The 23,359-nt window shown below is 32.9% G+C and overlaps 1 protein-coding gene across 2 annotated transcripts in view; it reads left to right on the top strand.

The window, feature by feature from the left end:
- The first annotated feature begins 1,163 nt into the window (after positions 1–1,163).
- Positions 1,164–23,359, top strand: part of LOC106079027 (uncharacterized) — a 45,886-nt gene continuing 23,690 nt past the window's right edge. The window contains exons 1-19 of one of the 2 annotated variants that reach the window (XM_056036048.1): positions 1,164–1,304; positions 3,381–3,430; positions 3,894–4,139; positions 4,749–4,904; positions 5,861–6,090; positions 7,544–7,633; positions 7,969–8,092; positions 8,189–8,311; positions 9,180–9,350; positions 10,539–10,719; positions 12,032–12,216; positions 14,051–14,170; positions 15,276–15,442; positions 16,413–16,612; positions 17,035–17,295; positions 18,934–19,040; positions 19,530–19,787; positions 21,881–22,076; positions 22,575–22,819. In XM_056036048.1, the coding sequence (XP_055892023.1) occupies positions 3,410–3,430; positions 3,894–4,139; positions 4,749–4,904; positions 5,861–6,090; positions 7,544–7,633; positions 7,969–8,092; positions 8,189–8,311; positions 9,180–9,350; positions 10,539–10,719; positions 12,032–12,216; positions 14,051–14,170; positions 15,276–15,442; positions 16,413–16,612; positions 17,035–17,295; positions 18,934–19,040; positions 19,530–19,787; positions 21,881–22,076; positions 22,575–22,819 (3,081 nt within the window). In that variant the 5' untranslated portion in view covers positions 1,164–1,304; positions 3,381–3,409. Of the gene's footprint in view, positions 1,305–3,380; positions 3,431–3,893; positions 4,140–4,748; positions 4,905–5,860; positions 6,091–7,543; positions 7,634–7,968; positions 8,093–8,188; positions 8,312–9,179; positions 9,351–10,538; positions 10,720–12,031; positions 12,217–14,050; positions 14,171–15,275; positions 15,443–16,412; positions 16,613–17,034; positions 17,296–18,933; positions 19,041–19,529; positions 19,788–21,880; positions 22,098–22,574; positions 22,820–23,359 lie in introns of both variants that reach the window. The other variant, XM_056036047.1, reaches the window with a different exon arrangement.

Genomic DNA, 23,359 nt, shown 5'->3' with positions numbered 1-23,359 from the left:
ATGGGGAGTTGGTTTGACGAAGGTTTTTCGATATCCCCAGTATCAGAATTGTCATTGGGTACGACGCATTCCTCTACTACTGCGTCGGGGGACGGGCTAGATAGAGCCTAGCTCATGGGCGCAAAAGAGCCGCCCGACTCAGCCCGCGAAGGCCGTGCCAGTCAGCCCAATTTTGCCCATTAGAGAGACCCACGAATCAGCCTAGCTCCAGGAGAACCCGACCAACCCTCGAGTTGGTGTCCAGCGCTATCCGCTTTTCGGAGAACCCGTGGTCTCTTACTCACCGTTGCCCGGGGCCCCACAGGGAGGGGCTGGACATAACCCCTTTGTTTGAACTTTGACACTTGCCGGCTGCTCATTCATGAGCGGCAAGCAACCAGTACCCTTGGCCACCCCTCTGTGAGAGCGGGGTGTTCACTCGGCGACCACGATGAGGTGGTACTGGAACGCCGAGTTTGGAATAACCAAGTTTCTTCACTCTTCCCGATCAGCAGCTCTCTTTAGCAGAACTGTAAGAGCGAGGCCGGTCCAAACGATCTACATTTGTTCATCTAGTTTTTCTTTGTACTCTCATTATTTCTGTATCTGGAAGGAGTCTAGGTGATTGCAGTGCAAGAATCAACTTCATAGTGGTCACTCTTTGTCACTAGTGCATCTACAACAAAGAAACTCCCTTGTTTTTGTTTTTTTAGCAGATGAATTATTCTATTTGTCCCTAGGGTTGGCTGCTCTCCAGGAATCATGTTTTTTCTTTTAGAAAAATATATTAACTTACTATGCCCTATGTTCCATGACGAACTCAAAGGAGTGACGATGATGATGATATCAGCTGTCTGTCTGCTTTTCTGTCTGTCTGGTAAACTGTTTGTACAGTACACGTTATTTCCCCGACACCAAATATCGGATCAGTTGAAATTTTGCTCAATTATTTATTGCAGCATAATCTTAATTATCTTTCCAGATCTAAATGTTATCTAGAAGATGTCGAGCGCTAGATCTATTAATTCTATTAAAAATATAATGACTAGTTAGATGACTAGATTGATCTAGTCAATTCTAGTCTATTTCTTTTCGCGCCAGACGTTTATAGAGTTAATAATTTTGGGTTACTTAAACTTTTAGTGCCAGAGATCTCATTTTCATGTTTCATTATCACCTTTTCGGACAAAAGAGTGTCACTTTTCAGTTACAGAACTAGATCTAAAATCACGAAACTCTACCACAATCCTAAGGCAGGAGTAGCTTGCAAACTTCATTTCGCTTTCTCAGAAAACAAAGCATAGATCTGATTAAAGTCTAGAAATGTAGGAAATAATGTAGATAGTTTATTAAGTTTATTTTGTTTATAATATAGATTCTATATAATAGATCGGTAGGCTACTAGTAATAATACATACAATACATAATGATAATTACATAGATCTAGATCTAGTATAGTAGTATAGTATAGTCAATATAGATCTAGATCTAGTTAATATAGATATAGTATCATATACATCTAGTTAGTAGTTACGTAAACAAATAATAATAATATTAATATGATAGATGTATATGTAATATGACTATTGACTATTTATTTAGTATTTAATATTTAGGGCCTACTATTTTAAGTATTTAAATTTTAAAACTCAGTCTCAGTATGCATATTCTTAATCTTAGTTATTCAATATTAATTAATTAATATTATTTATTATGTTAATCTATTATTAATAAATATTAGTTAATTAGTAATACGATTTAATATTAAATTAAGGATATTATTTAAATTATTATTTTGTATATTCATATTCATTATGATTATGGGAATCTAGATGTAGATATAAATTTAAATTGTGTCAGAAATAGTATACATGCATTAGCCTACTCAATACATGTTTATGTGGTTTTCCTTTTTTTTTAAATTGTCAAATAAATGTTAATCACGGATTAAATCTAAGGAACTGTTTCTTGAGAATGAGCTCCAGTCAGGGACAAGCACTTCATCAAAAATATTCATTTCAGCCCTTTTCCAAATCTGATGCCAACAGATAATAATACATGATCACATTTTACTTTAAACCATCAGCAATAGAAACATTTATCTTTAGTGGCTTGGCATTAGTGCCATACTTCTGTAGCATTTTATTTAATGTTCCTACTATGACATTCTGTAGGAGAGCAACTGGTGATTACAGATGCCCAACTTGTGACCACATCTGTGTATCACGTTTGCCCTCTTTAGTCACGTGAGACATTGCAATGTGAAAAGATTGTCTCTCAAGATGTAAATGCATCTGCTATGAATTTTGTATTACTTTTACTATTACTAAATGTGTTGATATTTATATGAGCAATGCATTTATGATATAGGTAGTTTTTTCTTAAGTCAGGAAGAATATGCTTTGACTACTTAGGCCAATTCAGGAGCAACTAATTGTCACAGTTCATGTATGAAAATGAATTAATTCTAGGGGTATCAGATTAGGAAGCTTTTTTTCCCTTATCTAAGGCCACTTCAGCTCTTTTGCTCTCTTCCAAGGTTAAACCAGCATGCATAATTTCTCTTCATGCTTGGGCGATTACCTCCAATATGCTTACATTGATAACCTTTGTTCTGAGGGCTCACTGTAGGTTAATCTTGGACATCTTTAAGTTATGGTTCTCTCAGCAAGCTCAGCATAAAGGATGTCCTTTAGGAATTCCTTTATCTGAAATGCAAAGGACATGTCTGAGCCAACATAATCTTCTCTGTGTCCTTAATATGTAAACATTAGTTTGCTTTGGCCAATATGTAAAACTTTCTGATTCAGGAGATGCACATGACATGTAAAAAAAACTATGCTCTTGATACATGTATGTTAGCCAGCTTTCACTTCTATAAAGCAGAGTGCTAAGAGTGCTTTGTGGAGGACTCAAGGTTTACATTCTTTTTGCCATCTCACTGCTTGTGAATGAGAGGTGATTGCAGCAGCATTGGCTAAACAGCAGCTCCCTTATGAGGTTATGACATCCCTTTTTTTGGCCTTAAGTATAACCAAATTAAAAAGCTTTCTATCAGCTTTTCTGTGGATATATACTCCATCTTTCATGGATTAATAGGCATAAGCAAGGATAGCTGAAGAGAAAATGGTGTTAGAGCCAAAACACATGGTTGATTCACTTCACTTTCGATGGAGAATGGCCTCGAGGTAGAATTATTGAACTTTTCAGTGCCTTGATAGTTTCAATATTTTCATGTATAGTTTCCATAGCTTTTTAGGGGATCAATTTTCTCTAGTAATGCAAGCATAGCAATTGACCTTTTATTCTGAAACAATTTGTTTGTTTAACTAGACAAAATTGAAGAAATGACTATGTTAAACTGAAATTAATATAGCATATTCTGTAATTTTATGTAACAGGTTTTATATTGGATCAACCTGGGTTCAACATGTATAAAACAATGGGACAGGTAGATAAATATATTTAAAAAAATGTAAACTTGAGATTTATATTCAATATAAATTTCTTCGGGTACATTAATAAAAAATTTGTTTAAACCTTGAGACCATTCACTTTAAATTTTCCATCATCACATAATAGTATGTGAATTTTTTGTTTGTTTGTTCATTTTGGTTGTATGCTTATGCTGATTTTTAAATTTATGTTTATTTAACTTCGTTTAATGTTACTTATTTAGCTTTATTTAATCTTAGTTATTTAGTAATTATTTTTTCAGTGATTCACAGTGAAAGGAGAATATTTTCCTTTCTCTTCTGTAAATTTATTTTGTTTAAAAAGTAAGTTATTTGAGCTGTTTGATACATAATTATAAGTTTATATTGCCATAATGTGCTAGGAGTACACATTAAACTAAACCTAAAACTAGGAATTTTAATTGAATGCTAATCTCATTAACCTTCTTTCTTCTCCAGCATTCATCTACACCACAAGCCTTTGCGTCCCCTGCCCTAATTGTTCCACAGAATGTTATGCTACCACAACAAAGATATCTGCATGCGCCAACAGAAGGCCAGGCATCAAATAATGACAGAAAGACTGTCAAAGAGGGAGATTCTGTTGCTAGTTGTTTAGGTTATGACTATCTACACAGATCAGAATGGCCTACACCGTATATAAAGACAGGACCACCCCCAGGAACTAAGATACCACAAGTTAGAGTGAGTTTTTTTTTTAAATGAATTACTCCATCTTTTTTCTGGTTAAATAATTACAAACTAAAAGTCTTTTTTTTTTCATTTTTTATTTGTGTAACTTATGGATATTTTTTGCACATAATGTTTTATGTCATATTTCTTATTTAGAGAAACAAGTTTAACTATTTTTAAATTGCAAACATGCTTTCATACATTATTTTATCTTCAGTATTTTAACGTGCTAATAGGCTTGATATTTTTGTGTAGAAATGAATAGTTGGCTGCCAAGTTATCTGTCTTGACTTTGAATCTGAATCAAAAGCATTCTTTAAGTTTCTCTCTTAATTTTAGTAGTTAACCTTATTAAGATGTATTCCTGTATTTGTTTTGTCATTTTATAATTTGTTAGTTACAGAAACTTATGAACTCTACTTCTTCATCCTCTTTGTATAGAATTTAACATTGTACCATTGAATGTTAGGATAATGGAAATATATTTGCAATTTAAATTACTGTGAATTCATCAAGGAGTGAGCTCCATAAACTTGGATATGATTTTAAATGGTGCTTTATAGTTCCTCAGCTCAAAATAAAATTTTGATAGTTGAAAAAAAATGGGTCTTATGCTTACAGGAAGTTACTGTTAGACCTCTGACTTTATCGAAAGGCACTCGACTGACAGTTCATGGTGTTGACCAACAGATCAAAGACTGTATTGATGTTTTAAATGAGGCCAAGGAGCATGTTTCTTTAGAGAGGGTTGAAGAGCTACTGTTGAAGAAATTCCAGGTATATTATATAAAATTGATGTTACCACATTCTTGGATGTGCAGTGGCTGAGTGGTAATGCATTTGGCCCAGTTTTGAATCCTGGTAAAGACTGAGATTTTTAATTTCGAGATCTTTGGGCACCTCTAAGTCCACCCAGCTCTTATGGGCACCTAACATTAGTTGGGGTCATTGTGCTGGCCACAAGACACCATCATTAATTGTGGGCCACAGAAAAAGATGACCTTAACATCATTTGCCCTATAGTTATTTCCCTTTCATCCCTAAACTCATTTTGACTTTTTAAAAAATAAAGCTTTTAATTTTCATACATAAATTTATTTATGGGCTACACCTGAATTTTCCATTCTGATTTATAACTTAAACTCTTGTTGAAAATTTGTTGAAAATTTCAACATGCACAAAATCTTTAGGTTTGCAACTGAGGCTCATCTTCCTTTGTGCTTAAGAGTATCTGGCAGTGACATTAGCAAAGAAAATAGTCTTTCTTAACTTAACATGTTTTTTGATACTAAAATTTTTATTCATTTTTAAATTTTGTTTTTGTACATCTTGAGGCCTAAAAAAAAAATATTAAAAAACAAGGTTACAAAGACAGCTTGTGCGGGCTGCTAAAAACACAAAGAAACCCCACAGTATCATTCTCTAATTTTCAAGGATCATTTTTGTTAGAGACTAACACTTGTGTACTTATTTAAAAAAAATCTTTCTCAAAGTTCAAACCTTTATAAAGAATTTGACAGTCAGTGACAGTTCTGTTGTTGTAATCATAAGCTTGAGACTTTAATATCAAAGCAAGTAAATTTGTTAAAAATATGGTTACCAAACAAGAGACAAACAAAATAGCATGACACAAAATAGCTCTTTTTGTTGGGTCATGTAAAGATAGAGTTAGCATTTTAAAATTAAAATTTATGAAATTAAAAAAAAATTGACAATTTTTCTCTATCATCCAGGTTCAATATTTTAGTGACTTGAACCTGCCTATGAATAATATTTCCTTCATGCCAACTGCCAAAGAACATTTACTCCTACTAGGAAAGGTCAATGTTTATGTACAAAATTTTGTTCGGAGCAGATCACTGTGTACATTGTTTGAGTTGCAAGAGTGTTGCAGAGAGTTTCACCCCAACAGAGAAACATTTGAAAACCTGAAGCTGGGACCTTTACAAAAGATGCCTGTGGTGTAAGATCTATGTCCCTCAATTGGTGGTTCTCATCCTGTAGACTGTTGACTTTGAAAGGAGCTGCAGCCATCCTCTTGGTGGTCCACAAAGAAAATATGGTGATCCTTCGTGACTTTGTGCTTTAACTATCAGGGCTTTATTCTTTGGCAATTTTTAAAAAGATAAAAAAAAACAGTTGGGAAAAATAATTGGGGGTCATAAACGAGGGATCTCTGTATTTTTAAAACATTTGCACCAAAAGAACAAATTTCTATCATGGCTCTTAGTCTCAAAAGGTTGAAAACCATCACTGTATAATGGACTATTTAACTTTTCTGTTAGTTACATTTTCTATTTTTTTAGCTGAATGCTTTTGTCTAATTAAATTAACGAATATGAATTTTTTTTTTATTATTATTATTTTTTTTTTTTGATTGCAAGGCCCCTGGTAGAACAAGGCTTGGGATTTATTGTTGGTTACATGTTACTTTGTTCAAGGTTATACCTCTAGAATTTATTTCCTTTTAAAAAGGTGTCCACACTTTCTTTAAGTAATTGTCTCATAAGACCAAATGTTGCATATTCGCCAACTGAGACTATTGTAGAATGCTTTTTCATTTGATAAAAGTTTTGTTTACCCATTTCTTTTTCATATGAATTTTATAAGTTTGAAGTGCTCAAGAATTAAATTTTCAAACATGATCTTTTTTTTTGTGGGTAATCAAAGGTTCAATGATACTTTATCTCATCATCACATCCTAATATAAATAACTTGGTTAACCTTAGGTTAAGATTAGTAATGGCTCTTAAAACTGTTTCTCTTCAAAAAGGGAGAAATTTCTGATATTTGCATATGAAAGATAAAAATGCCCCCCCCCCCCCCCCCCCCCCCCATATTTTAGAACTACTAACCCAACTAGCCCTAAGCCCCCGAAACAAACTGTCCCCTATGTGCTGAGCTCTAAATGGCTATGCTCTCCTTTCCTTGCTGTCTTTCAAGTTCTAGATCTAATGAAAATCAAGATTTTGTTTTCAATCTCTCACAGTATCTTTCAATTGGATTGAAAAAAAACACATTCTTCTTAATATAATTCTGACTCCTAATAAGAGTCAAAATCAACTACAATATCTACTTTAAAATTATTACAAGCCTAGACCTACATTTTAGGTGCCTAGTTTATCTTTATTACAAATTTTAGGAATATTGTCATGTTAAACCAGACCAATGCATTGTAAACACATGGTAGAACCATGTGGTTTAAATCCAAACGCCAGTTATTTTTAGATTCTCATTTTTGTTTTGCATGAAATAGGTACCAAAAATAGATACACTGGCATAACTGTCATTTTGGAATATAGTGAAAAAGAGACCTAATGGTCTGTTAGTGTTATTAGATTAATGTTGAAATACAATCTTTACACATGCTTTGTACAGCATTTAAGTTGCTAGAAATGTGCTCATTATGTTTGCAGATATGACTTGTTCAAATTTCCCATGGATGAATATATCCCTGAAATTACTTCCCCTGATCTTATGGAACAACTCAACAATTTCCTTGATAAGTAAGACAAACATTTTTATTGTGTGTATTTACATCAAATATGTAATGTAATGTGTATTTATATAAATGTATATTACCATTTAAAAAAATAAAATCCAGTAATAGATAAGCATCAACTTTGATTTGCAAAAATTTAAAATTTTTTTTATAATTAAATCTAAAAAAAAAAAAAAGATCCTGCTTTCCTTTTGTTCTAAATTCAGCCTTCTGGTATGGTCACTTCTTTAAAGGAATTCTCATTAGAAAGTTTGAAATTAGTTAAATTGTTTTGATGGCCATTTTTACTATAATTTACTTTTGCATTATGTTATATATTTATTTTGTCTACTGTCATAGGACCAATAAATGGACACAGCAGACAAATATAGAAGAATTTATGACATATCTGGTGGAGGCATATCATGTTAGCAATGGTTACTCTCTAGGCATCAGATTGCGAAGCTTGCCTTTGGCTATTCAAGTTAGTATAGTGATCATTTAGTATAGTCCTTATTTTTATTTGTTTATATTCTGATAGAAGAAACTTTACTGAAATATTTTGTAATATACTTTTTAGATGTTAAAGAAATCTAAAAGAGATGCTGCATCTACTCGTAAGTCAGTAATAGATTCTCTGAAAGAGGTTCTACAAGCTGATATACAAAAAGCCTTTGAAAGCTTCAGAGCCAGTATCTTGCAGGTTTGTGTTGTTTTGTAGATCAAGTCAATTTATTTAATTAATGCTTAACATATTCTAAATCTTAACAGTTTTTTTTTTAATAATAAAGACACACACATGTTTACATCATCTATTCTAAAATAGTTGTCAGAAGTTTTTAATTCTGACTTCAGCACCTCATTACAAATGATTACATATTAAATAATGTTTTTATGTGTAAAGATAAATACTTGCATTGTAAGGCGCCCCCCCCCCCCCCACCCCCTTATGTTTTTAATGTCTCATTTTTTATCTAATTACTTTTGAAATAAAACTCACTACAAAAAAATTTTATATAATAAAATATTTAAAGTGGATCTCAAAACCAAGGTTTTCCAAGAACATTAGAAAAACATGAACATGTATATCATCCATAACATGTTGACAGATATAAATGAACATTAGAAATCCTTTAAATTACATTTCGTATTAGTACATCATACCATCAGTAAGTGACAATGAATTGTCTCAACTATTATTGATTGGACTATAACATTTCATTTTAAGGCTGACATACATAGTAAAGTAAATTTTCCCTTTCAGACCTTGTTGTCTATAGGGCAGATGATGTAAAGGTCATCTGTTTCTGTGGCCTATGGTTAACGAAGATATCATATGACATGCACATCAACCAACCGCCTACATAAGAGCTGGGTGGACTCAGGGGTGCCTGAAGATGCCAAAATTAAAAATCCCAGTCTTTACCAGGATTCAAACCCGGTCCTCGAATGGGAAGCCAAGCGCTTTACCGCTCACCCACCGCGCCTCACTGACATACATACTTGGATACAAAAAGTTTATGTTTTGAGTTGACTATCAATGTTACTGATGGTATTATTTTACATTGTAGAGTTCTGACAAAAGCATTGAGCTGCGACGCCATTACATGAACCTGACTCCAGAAAAAGCTATCAGAGAAATATTCACCAAGTTTGAATTGCTGGCCCATGTCTTCAACTCTAACCCCTCTTTGTTTAAGAAGGTGGAGAAACTTCTGAAACATTACAACCAGTTTGTTAAAGTACGTGTTAGCACTTAGATTTCATTAATTAAAGTATGTGTTAGCATTTAGATTTTATTAATTAAAGTATGTGTTAGCATTTAGATTTTATTAATTAAAGTATGTGTTAGCATTTAGATTTTATTAATTAAAGTATGTGTTAGCATTTAGATTTTATTAATTAAAGTATGTGTAAGCATTTAGATTTTATTAATTAAAGTATGTGTTAGCATTTAGAATTTATTAATTAAAGTATGTGTTAGCACTTAGATTTCATTAATTAAAGTATGTGTTAGCATTTAGATTTCATTAATTAAAGTATGTGTTAGCATTTAGAATTTATTAATTAAAGTATGTGTTAGCACTTAGATTTTATTAATTAAAGTATGTGTTAGCATTTAGAATTTATTAATTAAAGTATGTGTTAGCATTTAGATTTTATTAATTAAAGTATGTGTTAGCATTTAGAATTTATTAATTAAAGTATGTGTTAGCACTTAGATTTTATGCAAATACTTTTTGTGTTGCACATAGTTCAATTGTTCATGATGATACATTGACTTTCTTCTGCTTTGAATGACAACAAGCTGTAGGGCCACATTGAGACGTTGATTTAGTTCAAATGTCTGTATGTAAAAGTCCCCACCAATAAGTGTGCCAACGATGCTAATTGCACTATAATAAGAGGACGTTTCATTAGATTTTCTGAAAGTAATTGTGAAAAACTTTTCAAGCATTAAAATGTATTTTTTCTACACATTTTGATGAGCTTTTTATTGGTCATATTCCACATTTTAAAAAAAAATTGCTTCATATCAATAAGTGATTTAGTAAGAATGTAAATTGGTAGGGAAAAGCTGCCTCTGTTTTTGTGCTATTTGTCCCTTATTTCATCTTGTTAAGATCTAAAAGCTCTATTGATTTCACAATGGTAAACACTTTTGTTTTTAACATCATTTTAATTGTATGCATGTATACATTTTACACTGTAAATGCACTTTAAAATGCATTTTCAGTCATGAAAACAAAGTTATTGAACCCATGTCAGAGACAATTTTAGCAGTGAGTCGGGGACTGGTCGAGTGTCCTAACAAGACCTCTGAATATTTGTACGATAAACTGACAGTGACAAAAGATTCTCTCTATAGATTATATTTATGAATATTTTAAATTATGCTAATTTGTAATCAATGTTACTGATTCCTACAGAGTATCTTGGAGGTCCAACTCCCAAGGCAGCTGTTTCACCTTTCTGTCTGCATGTCTGACCTTGAGCTGGAAGAATGTGCCACAGAGTTCCTGGAAGCTGAGGCTAAGCAACAGCAGTTAAAGGAAGAGACTTTACAGTCACAGCAACAGCAGACACCAAAAAAAGTGCCTCCTACTAAAGGTCAGTATCTTTATTCCAATACAATTTTTCTCTGAAACTGAAGAGATCTTTATTTAACCACTGAACTCTTATTTAATAATATTGTATCTAAGCTTAAAAGTCTCACAGACTGAAAATAATTGCTATGAAAGATCTTTTTATATTAACCATTTGCTACGCTTTTGTCATTGTTTATCTCTTGTTGTGTTGGCATTACCTTTGTTCTCTTTCTCTTCTTGTTTTATTATATTTTTACAATTCCTCTATTCAGCTTGCAAACTCATTGGCAAAACCTGGGTGAAAAAATTTAATTTTGGCTAGAGCACTAGATAATCTTTGGGTATTTCTGTATGTAGGCCCTATTCATTAAAGAGTTTAATAAATTAATAGGTGCTCTAGTCGCCCAGGGTTCAGGAACATTTTGTGCACTGTCTTTTTAAGCCTTCTATGTACCCATTCTTAGAATTGTATAAACTCTGACTCTAAGTAGATTTATACATACACTTAAAAAGGATTTTTTTTGTGGGGAGAGGGGAAATAGGGGCGGGGTAAAAATGTTCCATTTTTTTTTTTTACAAATCTATCATTCATTATTTATTAAGAATAAAATATTTGCTCGTACCAAACACTCTACAGGAGGAATTATCTTTTTTCAAATAGTAATTTAAAAAAAAATATTTCGCTTCTTTCATCACATAAAACCATTTTAAGAAATAGGTTTTAAAATCTCAGTGGCCTCCTAAAATTATGTTACTTTAGATTTTTAATTTAAATGGCTCAACATCGTCAAATAATTAATTTGGTGTTTTTGTAGCCTTTGATTATTAATGATATATCATTTGGAAAACTTCTGACCACAATTCTTTTGTATAAATCCCCAAAGTGATTGCAAGATAGAACCATTTGAATTCAAGTAGAAAAAACTAAAAAAAAACAATATTGTAAAAAATTCTTCATTCGAGATAAAAATGTAAAAATAATTCGTTATATATGACAGTATATCTATTTGAGTAAAACAAATAAACAAAAAAATTCCAAATCCTTTTTTTCACTTGAGAAAAAGTAACTGTTATAGGCCTTACATTTTGGTAAACTTTTGACTGGATGGGTTTTTAGGGTGCCCAACCTATTGGATCATAATAATTAATAATAATTAATAATAATGTCATGTTCTGCATCAATGCTTAAAATTCTTCCCAATTAAACTGAGCTTGCACATTAAGCAAAAGTTTGGAGCAGCCAGGTAACACCATGTTACCTGATAGATAATAGCCCTTAGACTGTAGGCTGGGCATTTTTCTTAACAAATGAGTACATTCAATTTACTTCTCAGTGAGTCTGACAGAAAAAGTTCTTCAGTATATTAACAAGTGCCTTGAACAAGGGACATTGAAGTTGTCTCACCTTGAAAGGATTGAAACCAAAGTATCTAAAGAAGATTATGAATTTGAGTCTTTCCGAGACATGGGCTATGGAACTTTTCTAGAATTTATACATTCTGAACAGAAAATTAAAAAGGTATTTGACATTAAAGAATTTTAAAAGGCAAGATATTTAAGTTTTTTTTTTTTTTTGTTTAATATTATAGTGAACAGAAATGTTCTTTAAAAGTAGGCTAATAATATTTTGCCATTTAAATTCTTTTGAATACAAGTAATGTTATTTTTAATCTAGAGTTGCTTGGTGATGTTATACACAGTAGTGGTATTAAGAAAGTAATGTAAAAATGTTTAAATGTAAAAAATAAATTGTAAAAAATAAGTATTCCTTACTTTATTTAAATTTTGATTATTTGAAGAGACCTCCCAAATATTTTTTCTTAATTTAAGTGAATTAACTTGATAAAAATATTGTTATTAAATTTGTAGAGATCTTACAGATTAAGTAGCATATGACATCTCTTATTTCAAACATACATTATAAGCCCATCTTTCTCAGTTCCTTTGTGAGTTTTGTTGAGTGAGATGCTAAGGACAAGATGAAGCTGTTGTTTTTGCTTGTTGAAACGCTTGCTGTGGCTTTCATACTCTCTCACCTTTGATCTATGCAAAGGTAGTTTTAGCTGGTACACCTGACCGGAAAAGTCCAGCTCCCATTCCTCAACGTGGTGCCTTGATGGAAACATCCGGTAGTGGAAGTGGATAGGAGAAATGGGTAGCGAAACTGGTCTCCAAGATTCTGGGAAACAATCCATTCAATGCAATGGTATTTTAGACCTGGGGTTGGAATTAGACAAAGATCCAGTATCCCAATTCAAACAAGCTGCCACTCCATTTTCCAAGGGGGCTGTCAGGGAAAATGCTGCAATACCCACAAAAAGTGTTGGTCACAGAATAGGAATTTGAAGAAATTCCCAGGGGTGTTGGCCTTTGCAGTTTGCTGACTGTTGGACATTTAAAAGCAGATACTACATGAACATGGTACTATCTAAATCCATATCCTTAGAGGAAATTTCAGACATAACTAGTGGTGAAGTGCTGAGACAACTCTTTCTCAGTGGTAAAGCACAATCTGTTAATAACTCAATATAAATTTAGTTAAAATGATGTTAAATGGCATTCTTCTTATCTTATATGATACAGACGTTACTTCAAAAAAGAAGATGATTATGTCCTACGCGTCATGCATTTAGTGATGCTTATTAACCAATGACCTAAATTCTGCCAAATAACTTGTTTTCCTGGCATGCTCTATTAGCGCTAGGGAAGAAAGAGCATTTGTACAAATTTGTCCTAGCATGTGCCTTTATCTTTGTGTCTTTCTGAGTATTTTATTAAATTTTGTTTTTGTATTTGAAGATTATGGTTCAGTTTTTTATGTATAATTGCTACTTTATTTTTAAGTCTTCTATCTTGAAGGCTTTCTAAATTTAGTGATTTTACTAAAGGTGTTACTCTAGTCAAATGTGAATATTTGTTTGTTATGAATCTCACTGCTCTATTTTGTGTCTGTTCCAGTTTCTTTATGTTTTCTTGAGTTTAGGGGTCCCAAACAGAGGATGCATATTCTATTATTGGCCTAACCAAGGTTAAATAACATTCTTATTTGATTTATAGAAATTTCTTTTAATAAACCCTAATGCTTTGTTTTGATTTTTTGATAGTTTCATCAATATAAGGATTCCATGACAGTTTTTCATTTATTATAACACTTAGGTATTTTGCATTTTTTAGTCTGCGTTACTGGTTTACCATGAATAAGATAAGTGGAATTAATTTGTTTTAGTTTTTTTGTTACTCTTAATAACTGACATTTTTCTGGGCATTATCTAAAGTCATTCATCTACTTGTGTCATGAAAAATAAATAATACAATTCTATTATATATATATTTCTGTTTTGTATGTGTTTAAGGTTTTGGAAGACTGTGTTGATGTCCTTGGTTCTACTAATGACCAAGACTCAATGTTTAAACCCAGTTTATTGGAGTTGAATGAGTTTTTGTGTCAGGCCAGATTGGCTGGTTTAGCTCAGGTATGTTCTTCTATATTTCTTACATTCATTATTTATCATGTTTCTCTAGAATTGGGTTCTAGGACCACAAGAAGACTTATTTTATGAGATGACCCATGGTAATTTAAACTTCAACGTTTTAGGATAGGCGTAAAGGATTGCCTAGTATAGTTAATCTATATTATATTAAAACCTGGATCAGTACCGGAAAAAAGAAGAAGAGGCAGACAGAAAAAGTGATGAGAAGACAGCAGAAAAGAATGGACAGGCCTGACACTGAAAGAGGTTCTATCCAAGGCAAAAGACAGAAAGGAATGGAGAAAGAGGGTTGACAAATCCTGTATGGTGCCCCAATGGTCTAACAGACTAAGGGATAGGTGAAGGTGATATTAAAACCAGCTAAAAAAAAACAAAGGATATTTTGTTGCACCATGGCTAAGACATTCCTTAAAGCTATGGGATTGATTAAAGTAATAATGAAAAGTATCTTGTGCTCCTTTCCAAAATACTATAAGGGTATTACAAATAATTATCTGATACAAAAACTGCAATTTTTTCCTACATTTTTAATTATCAATAATAAACGATTTAACATTTCAGCTGAGCACCAATAATCACTAGGAGTTTTCTTCAGTTCTCCAGAAAAATCATCAACTGATGTCATCAAGAAAAAAAGCAATTTTAAAAAAAATGACTCACTGATTTTTGTTATGGTCAATCATGCAAAACTTGACCCTATAAGCTAACTTTAATCAATCATTCAATAACAGTTATGAAATTAGTTGCAACCTTAGTATTCTTTATTCTGATTGATCAAATATTTTCTATTGGTTTTGAAAGTATACTTTACCAACCAACGGCTTTGGGGAAAAATGAAGAGGAATTATGCTGAATTAAACGTTCTATGTTAAGAGCATTCTTTTGTGAATATTTTAATAGGAAATATAGTGTAGAAGATACATCCAACAGAATAATTTTTGATTTACATCCTGAACTAAAGAAAATTGCTTTATGAATTTTTGGTAGTAGTAGACATGAAGTTATAGTGTGTATGAATGTTCCCTTTTATAATATAACTATTGTTATGTTTGCAATTCAACATAATTGTAAAAATCTGTTTATTTAGAATTCATCGGCTGAAAGTTCTGTGTGTGAGCAGTATCATGTGAGTGATATCAGACATCTAGGTCATGGTAACATCAGCAGACTCTGCAGTACAGCTGACAAACCTGGCAAGCACGTCTCCTCAGAATACAACACATACTTTGAGGCAGCACTATGTGGGAAAGTTTGGTAAGTATTTTACTGAAGTCTTTCAATTTGTTATTTTACTATAGAAAAGTCATTATTGAAGACAGGTGCAGAAAACTTAAATATATATATATATATATATATATATATAGCTCCTCCTTCGTGGTTGAAGATGAGCACATTTCTCATTTCCTATGGACTCGAAGATGGCTGTAAAGTCCAATCCTCACTTTAAAAAGCTGGCCACATATGTGGCATGGGTGGGTTAGGTTAGTTGCAGATAGGCCTACTTCTTCTCTCAACTTTTTGTTGGTTTGGTGCTCTTTCACCCTGGCCACTCTTCTTGCTTCAAATTTTGAGACTCCAAGGCTCACAGCTTAACGCCATGAAGAGCGGTCAAGAGCTAGTGCTTCCCAGCTGTGAATGTCGATATCGCATTCCCTGAAGGAACTCTTGAGAGTGTCTTTGTAGCTCTTGTATTGGCCCACCCATTGAAGTTGGGACCTTTTTACAACGGCTTTGTCTGCACGAGATGCGGGAAAATATGCAGGTCACAACTGGGTCTGCATATTCATGTGAATCACTGCACCCATCCTTAATCTTTGGAATCAAAGACATTGCCATTATTATATATTACTACAGTTATCTTCTTCACTCTTTTCTTATCAAATTGGTTTGCAGGGTTTGTTCATATTGCTTTAAAATAAAAATAAGTTCCATTGAGTAGTACAAAAACTTAAAGAAATTGTAAACTATTTTTTTTTTTGTGGTTATCAATTAAAAAAAAATCTTATTCTGTTACACCATTCTAAATAAAAACCTTTTTCAAAAATTCTTTAGGTTTTATGAGAGAAGTTCATGAAGTTACTTTTTCTTACCAGTCTAACAAACTTGATCAAAATAATGTTGCATTGGCTTGAAAATAAAATATAATTAGTTTTAGATAGAAATGATAACCTCTGTAGACATATTGAAATATTTTTAGAATGATATCAATACTTTTTTTTTCTAGCCCCACAACACAGAGTAAAGGTCAAGTAGGTATGTGTGGCTCTATTTCAAGAGAGGCTGCAATGGCTTGTCTGACTATTTGTCCACTACTGGAAGACTTAGAGACATGGAGTAATTGGTCCATGGTATTTCAACCTCAGCATGGCAGACTCAAGGAGTTTATCAAGAAACATGGTGGCTTAAAAAAAATAGACTTGGAAGGTAAGTCTTTAAAGCTACAATTGTTCCGTGACTGACAGCATTATCTAAGAGGACAAAACTTGTGACATATAAGTGAACTCCATTGAACAAAACTAGTTAAAGAACTTTCTAGTTATGTCTGAAATTTTCTGTGAGTCAGTAAAGAACAACTTTAGTCTGAGAATAAATAGTTGAGTTGGCAAATTGTCTCTATCACGTACCATATGAAAACAAAAATAAATAAAATAATTTATTTGGGGAAGAATGAATGTCATACCTAAAGAAAGAAATGTTATGGTGGACCATAAATATAACCATAAAAAGAAATGCTAGATGGAGATAGAATACTTTGCACATAAAGCAATTTTAATTGGACCATGAATACTGTACACAAAAATGTTTGATAAGTTGGTGAAAACACTTTTTTCTTTCAATTTATATAGCTGGTACTAAGATAGCCATCTCTGACTTTAAAGCTTTGGAAGTGATGCCTGGAAAATTTCTGAAATTGAGTGCCTGTACAACAGTAGAACACTTTGTTCATGCAGTACAGAGAGATGATCCTTATGAAGTCGCTGGTCAGTTGGTTTCCCTGATAGTGGCCAACAAAGGCATTGAGAATACTCCTCTTGTACTGGTCACCAACCACCTGAAGACTAAGTTGATCTCACTGCATGCTCTCAGTACTGCTGCATTCACTCCAGGTAAGTATACTGACAGAAACTAGTGATTGCACTTAACATTGGTTCACTCTAGGTAAGTATACTGACAGAAACTAGTGATTGCACTTAACATTGGTTCACTCTAGGTAAGTATACTGACAGAAACTAGTGATTGCACTTAACATTGGTTCACTCTAGGTAAGTACTGACAGAAACTAGTGATTGAATTTAACATTGGTTCACTCTAGGTAAGTACTGACAGAAACTAGTGATTGAATTTAACATTGGTTCACTCTAGGTAAGTACTGACAGAAACTAGTGATTGAATTTAACATTGGTTCACTCTAGGTAAGTATACTGACAGAAACTAGTGATTGCACTTAACATTGGTTCACTCTAGGTAAGTACTGACAGAAACTAGTGATTGAATTTAACATTGGTTCACTCTAGGTAAGTATACTGACAGAAACTAGTGATTGCACTTAACATTGGTTCACTCTAGGTAAGTACTGACAGAAACTAGTGATTGAATTTAACATTGGTTCACTCTAGGTAAGTATACTGACAGAAACTAGTGATTGCACTTAACATTGGTTCACTCTAGGTAAGTACTGACAGAAACTAGTGATTGAATTTAACATTGGTTCACTCTAGGTAAGTAAACTGACAGAAACTAGTGATTGCACTTAACATTGGTTCACTCTAGGTAAGTATACTGACAGAAACTAGTGATTGAATTTAACATTGATTCACTCCAGGTAAGTACTGACAGAAACTAGTGATTGAATTTAACATTGGTTCACTCTAGGTAAGTATACTGACAGAAACTAGTGATTGCACTTAACATTGGTTCACTCTAGGTAAGTATACTGACAGAAACTAGTGATTGAATTTAACATTGGTTTACTCTAGGTAAGTATACTGACAGAAACTAGTGATGGAATTTAACATTGGTTCACTCCAGGTAAGTATACTGACAGAAACTAGTGATTGCACTTAACATTGGTTCACTCCAGGTAAGTATACTGACTAGTAGTGTATTTTGTGTGACTGTTTTTGGACTAGTTTACCTTTAGTGTTGTACTTGGTTGAGTGAATAGCTAAAAAAATGTGAAACGTATAACTGTGTAGAGGGGGTTATTAAACAAAAGGGTGCTGAAGTGGACAGCATCTACTAAAGGATGAAGAATGTCAAAAAAATAAAGTTATGCGTTAATTGTTATTATAGTCTTCTTTGTGTGTTAAAAATATCTATTACTTGGTGTAAAGCTCGCAACTAAACCAGAACAAAGAAAAGGCTTTTGGAGGAAAAATTAGGAATTGGCCACTCTTGTTGAGCCTGCATAAAACTTCTTTCTGGCAGGTCCTGCAATGTATCTGATGCCCAAACAGTAACAGTTATATTCCATTCCTTTGAGCCCTGACAGTTGTGTTGAAAGAGTAGGGGAGGGGGTGCTGTTTTGGCACCATGTTCTGGCTATGGCTTAATGCTTAAGCATTTATCTCATCTAAGCTTTATGAGATGAACTATTGTTGTGTAATGATGTAAGGTAGCCATTAGTGGCAGAATTAAATTTGAGCAGTTAGCTTTATTTTGTATTTAACTTATCAGAAGAAAGTTTATCAAAAAAAAACTTTTCTGTTGTATTTTAAATTGCAATGTTGAAATATTTGATATAGCTACAGGCAGTTCACCTGTTTCTGTTGCTGTAGACCAAGCTGTACAGTTTGTTACATTCATATTGTTGAGGCTTCCTGTCAGAATGTGTGTGGCCATTGCTAATCAGGTGAGGACAATGCAATGTATCTCAAGTTGAAATTTATTTTAAAACAATAATAGGATTCAAGTTTGTGTACAGATTAAAAAGATTCATTCGATTGAAACTGTCTGGTGTGGTGGATATAAGCTTTCTTTTTATTATCTGTACATTTTCCATGTTAGAATTGTATGAACTGGCCAAAGTATTTAAGACATCCAGATGTCTGATTAGGAAGTCTATTGTAGCCAATTGTTATCTACATCATTAGAAGAAGTTGCCACTTGAGGTTATCAATAAAGCACTACCATGAAGCACCTGTGTCCTTTAGGTGTGCTTTTCTCCTTCCATCTCAATTTAAAAAAAAAGATTGTCATTGGCAACCAGTCATCCCACATACAGGATAAACAGCTCTCATATAGTCATTGCTTTTGTACTGTCCATATTGGCATAGTGCTGAACTGAAAGTATCTCTTAAGTAGTTTTTATATTTTATGTATGCAATAACTCTCGTTCCAGGTGCTGCTGGAACCATTAAATCAAGTGGTTGGCTCTGCTAAATCCAAACAACAGATCCTACAGGTGTGTCTGCTCACACGCCAGGAACAACACCTTGAACAGCTTGGTTGTCTACTGGGTATACAGGAGTGGGCATCCACCATACAGAGAAGATTTGTCTTTCCACCACACTGCATTGAGGAAATAGTGCCAGATGAGCTGCTAGGATCACCCAATGTTTTTGACTATGATGAAGAGATCAGTGCTTATTTGAAAAAAGTAAAGTACCCCTATAAATCAAATAAGCACATAAAACTAAAATGTTATTTAACCTTGGTTAGGCCAATAATAGAATATGCATCCTCTGTTTGGGACCCTCAAAACATTAAGAAACTGGAACAGACACAAAATAGAGCAGTGAGATTCATAACAAATGAATATTCACACTTGACTAGAGTAACACCATTAGTAAAATCACTAAATTTAGAAAGCCTTCAGGATAGAAGACTTAAAAGTAAAGTAGCAATTATACATAAAACACTGAACCATAATCTTCAAATACAAAATAACAAAATTTAATAAAATACTCAGAAAGACACAAAAATCAAGGCACATTCCTCATCCCATATGCTAGGACAAATTTGTACAAACACTCCTTCTTCCCTAGTGCTATTAGAGCATGGAGTGGGTTGCCTGAGCTAGCCAGGAAAACCAGTGACTTGGCAGAATTTAAATCATTGACTGAATGCATGACACATAGGACGTAATCATCTTCTTATTGAAGTAACGTCTGTATTATATAAGATAAGATATGGCAGATGATTATAGATTATCTGTTTCTGTGATTGACAGTTAATGTAGCAGTACAAATTTACGAGCTTTACTTTCCCAACCAATGTCAGGTACTCATAATAGAGTTAGGGGGGACTCAGTAAGATCATCCTAAAAGTTCTGCATTTCAAAATCCTAGTCTTCAATAAAATTGCAACATCGCAGACACAGCTAAAGAAAATAAGAAAAGGAATTTTCTAAAACAAAATAAAGCAGTTACAATTTTTTTAAAGTTAACTATAGTGTGTGTTTTATGTAAATAAGCCTTGGAGGAAGGTGTTGAGTATTATTCACAGTATGAACATCCATTTCAATAAATAAACTTTTAGATGCTTTACACTGATTTTGAGGTAATTGGAAAACCCATTATTCATTGTGTTCAAACCAATTTAAGCTCAAGGAAATGACAACTGGTATATAGTTGACCTACTTCTGTAGCCAATGAGATCAACAAAGGAACTAACATCTTTTAGTTTTCTTCAACACAGCAAAGCTGTAAGAAGAAGGGAACTGGACAGTACTTATTTGCGTGCATATAACCCGTGGGTTATACAAGTTTTTACAAACAAATGGCAGCTGTGCAGGATATTCAAAGGTTTGGAATCAAAATTTATTTTACACATAAACATAGCATAACGGAAACCATGGGACATACTGGTGGGTCTTTATACCTCTTGTGTGGTTGTGAAATGTACATTGGAAAGCTTTACGAACATTTCATTATAAACGTCAAGAAAACAAATAGTACTGATGCGGCAGAGAATCTTTAATATACCAGTAATCAATTGTGACAAGTAAGCAACTAATTTGCAGATACTGGTAAAGTAAGCAACTAATTTGCTGATACTGATAATATGGAAATATATAGAATGCAATGCAAGCAATACATAGCTAACTGTCTGAGACTGACCACGAAGTGACAACCTCAGTAATTGTTTGATCCTTGTAGAGTAAGGATGTATATGTAGTTTTCAGCAGAAGTAAAGAAACACCAAAAGAGAAGTGGACATGTCCATTATATAACTACACACTCATACAACCCAACAGTTGAGTTACAGTATATTAGGGTGCAGATTGTATGATTTTGTTTTTATTTATTTTGTGATTTGTGTGAGCTATATGTGTGTGCGGGAATTTTGCATATGCGGAGTATATGTGCAAAAATATGGTACTAAAAACCCTAGACCAATGGTTTTAGTTGGCCTGAACACAGACTTCTGAAGTGGCAACCTGTGGGTCACAGGTCTGTGTTCAGGCCTACTATCATAATTAGTGGCTATAACCACTTTGGCCAACTTACTCCATCATAATATATTTCACATGTGTAAATGAAGTAAATCTTCAGCTCTATTGAAACAGTTGAAGTTGTGCACATGAGCAATAAAATCATTTAGTTTATTCTTAGTCTACTTATTAATGGCTACCTCTATTCTATAGTATGGTTCTAAGCACTTTTTGCACATCAAAGAAAACCTGGAAAAACTGGTTTTGCCAATATATGTTAGGATTCAAATGTGTGTTCTTGCATTATTTTTCTTTAGGATGAGTTTGACTTAGGCTTTGATATCGATGAGCTATTGGATGAAGTTGAACAAAAAGCTGCCAATCAGATTCAAGGTTGTGACAACAAGAAATCAACTGTGCAGTCAGAACAAGGGGAGGTTTCAGATGCAGATGAAGCTGCTAATAATGAAACAAATGTAGACATGAAAGAAAAACAATTTAAAAACAAAACAGGTGCTAATGAAACAATGAATGGTAAATTTCAATATTTAATCATGACTTTGTAAACTATTAAAGTAATTAAGAATCTAGCTTATTATTTATCATGCAACTATCATTTAATGTCAAATGAAAAATGATTTACATCTTAAAGCCAAGTTGGTAAAACATAAGACACAAAACTGTTATATATATTTTTTTTAATTTTGAAAATTATTTGTCTGTGTAGACTTATGTATCAGTTAGTTAACTCTTTCTCACCTGAATTACCATTTTTGTTTGTTTTTCAGAAAATGTAATATTTAATATGGAATTAAAGAGAAATGCATGCCCTTTTTCTATTATGAAAATACATTTTAAAAATTATTCAAGATTAAATTTAAGCAAATTAAACTAATTTTGGAGAGAAAGAAACAAAACAAATGAGTTTAAAGCATCACAGATAAAAGTATTCTTCCAGAGTTACATATTTATATAAATGGATGAAATATTAAGTAATTTTCTCATTTACAGTTAAAGACCAACAAAGAGTTAAAGATCAAGAAAATGTCTCTGAAGAATACAATTCTAATGTTGAAATGCAAGAATGTGATCAAGATAAGGAGGACCCAACAAATAAGCTTGAACAATCAGAGGAAATTATACAGGAAAGGGAATTAACCCTTGAAGATAAATGCCGCTTGATTGTTGATGACATTCGCAGAGAAGAGTTTGGGGTTGGCATTAAACTTGATGAGGCTGGACAGAACCTTATGCAGGTATGGTTTTATTGCTATGTGCATGTGTATACACAACCAACTATATTATATACAAAATATGCTTGTATCAGTACTTTATCATATCAGCATTTCATGAATTAATGAAAGTGGCCTTTCATTTGAAGAAATAATCATCATGTCAACATTCATTAGGAGTATTGACAAAACTCTGTCCTCTAATAATTGATTGATTTAGAACTGTCTCTGTAGGAGGAGGCTGACATAGGGCCACATTAGTCCTATTTATTGGAAATGTTCACATTAGACAATGCCAATGAGGCTAAAAAGAACGTCACAGTTAACAACTTAAAAAAAAAAAGGGTTGAGCCATATTTTAAACAATGTCTTAATGCGTGGAAGTGAATTCTCATATTAAATCTCATTATTACCTCTAGTTGTCCATTTTGTTTCAAATAAGTCATAGAATGAAATTTCTAATTTAAAGTTATTTTAGACATTGGGCAGAAATTATCAGAAAATATATATCAAACATTTATAGAGTAATTAATGACACTCACATGCCATCAACCTAATGCTAAC

This window comes from Biomphalaria glabrata, chromosome 7 (assembly GCF_947242115.1).
Source record: "Biomphalaria glabrata chromosome 7, xgBioGlab47.1, whole genome shotgun sequence".
Taxonomy (NCBI): Eukaryota; Metazoa; Mollusca; class Gastropoda; family Planorbidae; genus Biomphalaria; species Biomphalaria glabrata.
Note: the sequence above shows the minus strand (reverse complement) of the source record. Positions and strands in the feature narration are given on the sequence as shown.